Source organism: Melanaphis sacchari, unplaced genomic scaffold, assembly GCF_002803265.2.
Source record: "Melanaphis sacchari strain LSU unplaced genomic scaffold, SCAv2.0 Contig1653_pilon_pilon, whole genome shotgun sequence".
NCBI lineage: Eukaryota > Metazoa > Arthropoda > Insecta > Hemiptera > Aphididae > Melanaphis > Melanaphis sacchari.
This window is the reverse complement of record NW_020270757.1, coordinates 5,079-14,143: the sequence shown is the minus strand read 5'-3', so window position 1 is coordinate 14,143 and position 9,065 is coordinate 5,079. Positions and strand designations below refer to the sequence as shown.

Below are 9,065 nucleotides of genomic sequence, written 5' to 3'. Positions count from 1 at the left end.
TGAGCAATACGTAACTGAACGAAGTACATCAGTTCTAAAGTCATTACTATACATAAAAGAAAATTTGCCACGGACTATAGTCAACTTAGTTTTAAGTCCAAGTAAATGAAATTAACTATTTAAACAAAACATGATTTTATTAAAACTAAACACATGGAAAAAATACGGAATCATCCATACCCCCCCCCCCCAAAAAAAAAAAAAAAAAACCATCACCCTAGAATAATGAAAAATTTAAGTACATAATATAAACAAAATAATGTATTGACATATTGTACATTTATTTTATCCAAAATACATTAAATTTAGTACCATTTAAGAAATTTAAAAATATCAAAAAATATTAAAATGCATGGGGGTTCTATTAAATTCATATTAGATTAATATTTTATGTATATTGGGTGATCAAAACAATAAATATATTTTATAATATAGGCATACAAAAAATATAAAAAAGTTGGACAAACAAAGGGTACTGATCTGCTGTATCAAGCGGGGGTCGCTATAATGCATTTGTTAAATTTGAATTCAATGATATATTATTGAATACGAATAACAATTCTGAGTGGAGACGGTCTATTAGCCTATGTCACTAAGTATATTTCATATTTATTTATGTTATTATTGAAGTAATTTTTTTTTTTTTACTATTAGGAAAACGGTAGATTGATTTAATTTTTTTGAAAACATTGCATTTATCATATTAATATTAATACTAATTAAATTAAATTTCTATAATAATATATATCTATACTATATCAAATTATTTTTAATGACTTGAGTCATTAATACCTTACTGTGAAACAGTCTGAATAAGTTCATGATATAAATAGGTAATGGCATAAAATTAATCTACATATTTTAAAAATTTCATTACTAATTGTAAAATACATAATGTACGTAAGAATTTTATTTTACTGTAAATTATATTTTTGAACTATTATAAAAAAAAAAAATCATTATCTTCAAAACATAATATAATTTCAATCAAATTTGAACTACAAGTGTTTAAAAAATAATTGTGCTTATATTTTTTGGTTTCAATATGAATAACTAAAAAGTAACTCTGTATTAAATTGTATTAAAATTCTATAAAGAGCTTAAAAAGAGTTAAAATATTTGAAAAATTATATTATAAATAGAAAATTCTAACATAAACATTTGATGTAAAATTCAAATTTCTACAATTTTTTATAAGATAATTTCTTATTGCTCATTTAGAATATTTTTTTATTATTGGTACCTAATTTGATATAGTTTGGTTTTGATAATAAATGTACTAATAGCAATTGAATATTGATAGGTAAGTATCGATTTGGAAAAAATATAATTATAAATAATAACTAATTATCTTTAAATATTAATGTACATACTTAAAATTTTACTAATAAGAATAAAATTCATTAATATGTGTGCTAAAATATACATTCAAAACAATATTTATTTCAAGACTATAAATTATATTTAATTTTATGAAAATCTATAGATATTAATAGTATCATATTATCAATGATGGATAGATATTGATTAAATTTGATATTTGCATGTTTTAAATTGATCAATATTATTTCCAAGGATTTTTCGTCAAAATAATTTTATAACGAATTTCAAACGTCAATTAATATACTAATCGTTAATGTGATTATAATATGAAAATAATTTATTAATGTCTGATGAATAATGGATTTTTGATTTAAACAAAATATTTTAATTGATCTGTCATAGCTTAATAATATAATATTAAATGCAAATATTTTTTAAATGTTTTTATTTGTTTGGAATTTTCTACGTGTAGTAGATATATTGATTTAATAGTAATCATTATATGGTAATCACTAGAATGTATATCATAGTAAAAATGAAGAATTTAAAATTTCAATAATTTATCATTTAGTCACCAAAGTTTATAGGTCTTCTTCGAAATTTTATTTTATAAAAAGCTAAAAAAATATTAAATATACTAATAATATTTTTTTTATAGAAATAAGTCAGCATTGTAATTCTATAAATTTGTTGAGGGTACATATCTACGTAACCAAAAATTCTGTACAGAATTTAAATATTTTAAACTCTAAGCTTAGTTATGGATTATGTAATGATTTTACAATCATGTGTGATTTTTATTTATGTCCGTAATTACTTTAAAAACAATAAATATGCTTCGATTTTCAGTTTGGCCTTTGAGGGTGGTTTTTAGTAGAAATTTGGATTTATTTGTTACTTTAGACTTTTAAAGAGTTAAAAATAAAAATTTTCAGTACTCTTTTTAATAATTGAGAAAAGTAAAATAATTAAAAAAAAAATGTTTACGGTAAACCGATTTTTAATAAAACTGATTTCTTTATTTTGTTATAACTCTAAATTAAATATTAGGTAATATGTTGACTATGTTCGTAACTTTAGTATACTATGTTCTAAATAAATAAAAAATTAACAATATAATATGAGAATAATAATTATCTAAATATTGTTTATATATTTTATAGATTTAGAATTTTTAACGAAATTCACAAATTTGCCAATCATTTGTATCTTAGCTCATATTGTAGAGTGTCCATGTTTGCATGCCACACAGTACAGACATAAATTGTCAGATTATGTTAAAGTAATGAAACAGTTTCAAGAAGTCGAGAAAGAAATAGTAAGAATATTTTAATATAGTAACATGCATGAATCTTAGATGTGTTTTTTCATTTGATGTCAGCCAACGACAACATAACTGCATCATGTAATTAATAGATCGAATATTTTAAAACTTAAACGTCAGCTTATGCATTCCATATTCTGAATGTGTATATTAAATAGTTAAAAAATATAAATATTTCCTTCTATTTATTTTATTTTTGTTATTTATTTAAAAATATATAGTAATACAAAATCGAAATTAAAACTATTCGTAAATCTTCAAATTTTTGGTTAAACTGGTTTTTGGAGTCGTTATTTCTTAAAGATATCGACTTAATCTAACTCATGGATTACGTTTTTAAGGTTATTTCAATCGTCAACAAAAGCAGTTAGCAGTGAATTCGTAATAATACTTGTTGCTTTAAAATTAAATATCATTATATTATTATTTATTATATAATTATTAAAGTTACAAACATTTTTATATTATTTTTAAATATTATTTTATATTATGAAATCATTTATTTCATTTTATACATTTATAAATAATTACTATATAATATATATCTATATGTTACGTTTTATTAATTTAATGATTAATATTAAAATTAATCATTTAGTATAATTCTGGTAATCACGAAGATTGTGACAATTATCAAAAAATTTTCCATTTCTTGAATTCGATAATCTTACGTCTAGAGTCTAGGATATCATATCTAGTAACGAAAGACAATGTTTAGGTACTCATAGTAATTAGGTTTTTAAAGATCATACATAGTAAAATTATGATTTTAAAACAATGATATTTTTATATAAAATATCAATGAATTTTTTTTATCTTATTTTAAACGTTGTTAATGAAAATTCTAGTAAAAATGCATTTATTAGCAGAATTTACCTGTATAATTTGGGGAAATTCATTTGACAATTTCGGTTTCTCCTAATTATCTTATTTTTCTGTTATATACATAAATAAATTAATTACATAGAAATAATTATTTTTAGGTGGAAAGTGAAGAAATTAAGAATAAAGATGATTTTACGGTTGTTCTCCAAACATTTACAGAAGAATTAATTTTCCCATTAAATCGATTTAATACTACAGATAAAACGTATCTGGCGATCGATTGTTTTCATTTAAGTCAGAAAGGTTATGCTAGAGGTAAGAAAAATTCAACGTTTTAATTTAATACTTATAAATTATTCAAAAAATATTTTTAACGGTTTGATTTATAATAAATTATTAAAATAAAACTATAGATATCTGCTGATTAATAAATAAAAATCCATAATTTGTATTGAGCGAATAAAACTGTATCTAGTTTGCAATATTGGTAATCAAAACGATTTCTAGTAGTTTTTGAAATAATCGATAAAAACGAACTATAATAAAGGAACGGAATATATACGCTACACCAGTTTTCGACATAACTGTTATATATATATATATATATATATATATATATATATATTCAATTCATTTTAATGGATATTTTAAATATTTGTCTTTTGAATTTTTTCCTTATAAATCATGATAAAAAATAGTTTTTACATAAAAATTGGCAATTTAATTAAAAATTCAAAAATAGTCACAAATACTTTTTGTCAAGCATGTACCAATTGTCTGTATTTTGATAATTGTTGAAGAGTTTGAATATTTTAAATAACCTTTCCTTTCTATAAGACATTAAATGATTTTTTTTTTCTGATCTTTTTTCCCAAAATTGTCGTATAATATACAATTATAAAAAAACTCGTATTATTTTAATTTAAATATTATGTTAACATTCAAAATGTAGTAACGATACCATATACGTTGTTTTTCATTGCAATTAAAAAACATCATGAAAACAAAAACATAATTATAATTCCATAAGTTTGTGGTTAAAAACTTAACAAAATTTGATTTTTAAATGAAAAAAAAAATGTGTTACTCAAAATATTATTTCCTACAGTAAAATTTTGAAAATATATATACTACATAATTAATAATTCATATCATTTTACGGTTATCATTTTAATAATATTTTTAAAGTAATTTGTTCTATAACTATTTTGAAAAGATTATTGCTTTATAACAAAAAAAAAATAGAAGAAAGCACTAGAACCTTTCCTTTACGTAATACGTCACCATATAAAATTTAAGATTTCTTTGTTATAAAATAAATTATATAGATTTACAATATCTAAACTCCCATTTAATCACTATATAACAATTCAACAATGAAGATTTTTCAGTCATAACTTACGACCATAATTTCATAAATAGAAAAATATATATTTGCAGTTTTGCTATCAAATAAATTTTCATTAAATCGTGAAAAGACCAAGAATAAACACTGATGCATTATATTTTAACTTATGTATTTTTAAAACGTTATATTTCAGCTGCAAATGCATTATGGAACAATATGATGGAACCAGTTGGCCTTAAATCGAAAGACTGGTCTAAAGAATTTAATCGATTTGTTTGTCCGTCAAATGAGTCTCCATATATTAGAACGTGGAAAAATAGCGTATCATGATTGGTTCAAACTTCCAAGTACGTTATTACTTGATGATACTTAAATAACATTGATATGTCTCACAACAATTTTGTATATTCTCACCTATGTACTTATTAGTTATTATGTACATACATGTATAAAACAGTGCTTATACGTTTTAATATTTGTCTGTATTTTCACATTTTGTTATCTATTATTTGTATTCGTTTTCATTAATAAAGAAATTTCATCTCATAGTTAAATTGATATGTTTCTTGTATATATTTAATTTTTATACATAAACTACTTATCAATATTCGTATATAATTATATTATATTTTAAACTATAAGCATAATAATTAAATTATTTTATTTTCAAAGACTAAGTAATATTATACAATCATAAAATATTTGACCAATTTTATGAAGATCCATGCATTTTTTTATCGTTTAAATCCTCTTATTTAGTATGTATATAAATCGATAATAATAAACAAAGTTTAATCTATATTGTGCATAACAATTTCATAAGACTTTACAAATTATGTAGAATAAAATAATGATATAATTTATCGACCATATAGATTAGTTTTCGTCGACTCTCAATCTTTTTAATTATTTATACAGCACAAAAATTTAAAGTAACCACTAGTGAGCATATTTTATTTATAAATATTTTGTACTAATGATAATGGGCACATATTACTTATATTTATGTATAAACCAAAACAATGATGAATTTAGAGTTAGTTTGTTGTTATTGATATATTTAAATAAATATAGGTATATATTTTATATTTTTGATAATTAAAAAAAAAAAAACAATTTTTTTATACGGTTTCTTATTTGATAAAATTATATTTTTAGATCTCGATATTTATTTTTTTTTTTTTTTTTCATATAAATCACTAATTACAAATTATTGGTTATTGGAGTAATAATACATAAAAAAAATTTAGTCATTGCTACTAAATTAGACTAAGATTTTAATACATTTTTATACTATATATGCGTAATTTGTGTTGTACGTATTACCTTTATAATGTTTTAGATTTTAAAATACAACAAATAATCTTGTATCTAAAACAAATTTCAGTAAAATACAGTACTTCACAATATGGATTTCAACATCTAATTCAGAAAGCAGCAATATTGTGTTTTAGGCCATCACTACGTCTTATTTAGTTTTAAAAAACCCATTCTAGAGAAGTCCATGGTGATTTTAAAATAACTCAATGTTTACCGGCTAATAATTGATATAAATATTCACTGAATTACAGCTGCTATATACTTTTATCAATTACTAGTTTTTTTATGTATTATTACAATGTATCATTTTAGTTGATAAAGAATGTGATATTAACCTTCATACCAACTCATGAGGTTATTATACGTTATATAATATATTATATTTCAAATCATTTCATGTTTAGCAAAATTGAATACATCATTAGTTCACAAAACAAGGTAATGATGTTTTATCGGAATGACTAATATAAATAGTAGTTTGACATTGTTTTCTTAATTTTACACTTTCAATAGAATTATATCATTGATTAATGCATTATAAAAGTACCATTCTAAGATTATATCTATGTCGAATTTAATTTTGTTTGATAAGAATTAAAATTAGCAATTAATAAAACTTATTATTATAGTTATCAGACATATCGACTTTTAAAATAAACCAAAGATTACTCCTGACAACTTCATTTCTGAAAAATTTATTGTAAATTGATTATCATTTTTATAATCTTACATTTTTTCTGAAATAATTTACATAAATTGAATTATATTACCTATTTAAAATTTCCTAATGATAATTTTATATGTCGCGTTCAGTTCATGTTATATTTGGTTTTTACCTTCGTGATTAAATACGAAATCGCGTTATAAATTTATTATTGTATGTAAGTTATAATTCTTTATTATAAAAATAATCTTTAAAAATATTTAGTTCAGTTACCACTACAAATAACAAAATTATTTACAATCATTATTACACCATGGGTAACGCTTCAATGCCTTCAATTATTTGTACCTAGTAATTTAGTTTTAACTCCACTCCAATTTTTCACTTTTTAAAATCTTGCTATATTTTGTTATACTTAAAAATACTTACTAGATTTTAATTTATTCACTTAGAAGATTAAAAAAATTTTATATAATTTTAAATATTAAGCAAAATAAATGTTTGTTACGAAATTCAAAATAACAAAACGTAGCTATAAAATTACAATCAATCCGATGAATTCTGTATAATATTAACTAACCTGAAATTATTTATTGGATTATCAACGGCCTAAGTAAAAGACTTAATTAAACACTGTATAGATATTGCAATACAGTCATTACTTGAATATCTGCATGAGTGACTTTAATCAATAATCGTTATTATTATACATCCAGGCATGTCTTAAAAAAAAACTTAGGTACTTATCTAGACATGGACGTTGGAACACTTAATATTTTTCTGTAAGAAATACTAAAAATGTATATTGCTCACAAAAAATTGAACACTGTACACGATACCCAGCTATTTAATTACATTGTGGGTTATCTGAATTATTTACTTTGACCGTAATAATATGTACGAGTGTAATATATTTATCTATAATACTTTATTTAAAATAAAAATTTAATACAATATTTAAGAAATTTTAAATAATATATGCTAGGTAATTTACAAGTTGCTCTGTTGTTTTTTTTTTTTTTTACTCTAGAGTTACATTGTAATTTATATTGTAGTGTAAATTTTAATTCGGTATTAATTGTACCTACGACTGTAGTCGCAACGAAGTTCAGATTTCAACGTTTGCTGGCGATCGCAGTTCGGAGGTGGCGTCTGACTGTAGCTGACGGAAGCCGTTAGTATGGATGAATTTATCTTTGAAACGTCGTAATAATCGTATAATGAGCCAGTCGTATTCATCATTTTAACGATTATAATACAGTGGAACGTCACTCCAATGTTAATTTCTATATACAATATATATATATATTTATGGACTTTTAAACTTGTTTTCATTTACTCGACGCGTCTCCCACCGACCGTAATCAGTCGCGTTTACCTAGCCCTGTGTGTACACGTGTTTAATCGGAAAAACATAATATTATGCATTTATATAATAATAACGTAACACGATGTTTATGCGTCGGTGTATGCCGCTGTCTGCCCACCCGCCAGTTCGCAAAGGATGCGCACACATGACGTTATGGCCATCGGAAATAAAGATAAATACTTGTCGCCGTCACTGAGGTCAGACATGAACGCTACCGCCGTCGTGTCCGCGAGTATATAAATACGACGAGTACAACAACTAAAAAGGCGGCGACGAAAACAATAAAATTATAGTAATATATTATACTATAACTATACCATTAGGTGTGCGTATAGTTTTGTTACTATTGGAGGAAATGTGGTCGGCGCTAAACGAAACACACACGAACGATAAATTATAACGTCATGTTATATTATCATACCGTATCGTATTCGCATAGTATTCCTATATCTATATATTAATAACGTATATAACACCTATATTACCATTTAGACAGTAGCTGTGTAGCACGTCGATGTCGAAGCTGATACTGTAGTCCGAGAATACGATAATCACAAGTGGGTCCGAACGAAATGTACGCGATGAGACGATTTTTTAAAAAAGATTTAATAGCAATTAGCCTGTGCTTTTTGTGGTGTTGTACCGTTACATTGACTTGGAAAATTAATATTCAATCACCAAAATGGGTACATCAGATATCTAATGAAAATTTAACGGGCATACCGAAATCCGTTATACAACTCCAAGACAAAATTTTGTTTCCAACGAGGCTTTTTCTGCAAAATATTTTCAGCTCACAGTATCAAATAGAAAAATCTCGGATGTTAAAGAAAGTACAAGAGAAAATACCAAAATCATCCAAATTTTTTTGCAATACCAATGGCACTAGATC

General features: G+C 23.4%; 2 protein-coding genes across 2 annotated transcripts in view; both read left to right on the top strand.

The window, feature by feature from the left end:
* Positions 1 to 32: 32 nt before the first annotated feature.
* Positions 33 to 5,282, top strand: LOC112592269 (phospholipase B1, membrane-associated-like; the record flags this gene model as incomplete). The annotated part of the gene is given in 4 exon segments (XM_025336280.1): positions 33 to 101; positions 2,487 to 2,641; positions 3,631 to 3,787; positions 5,014 to 5,282. Coding segments are annotated over 4 exon segments (518 nt in total), but the record flags the coding sequence as incomplete, so codon positions are not given.
* Positions 5,283 to 7,858: 2,576 nt separating this feature from the next.
* Positions 7,859 to 9,065, top strand: part of LOC112592270 (phospholipase B1, membrane-associated-like) — a 4,382-nt gene continuing 3,175 nt past the window's right edge. The window contains exon 1 of the mRNA XM_025336281.1: positions 7,859 to 8,778. Within this exon, the coding sequence (XP_025192066.1) occupies positions 8,746 to 8,778 (33 nt within the window). The 5' untranslated portion in view covers positions 7,859 to 8,745. The remainder of the gene's footprint in view (positions 8,779 to 9,065) is intronic.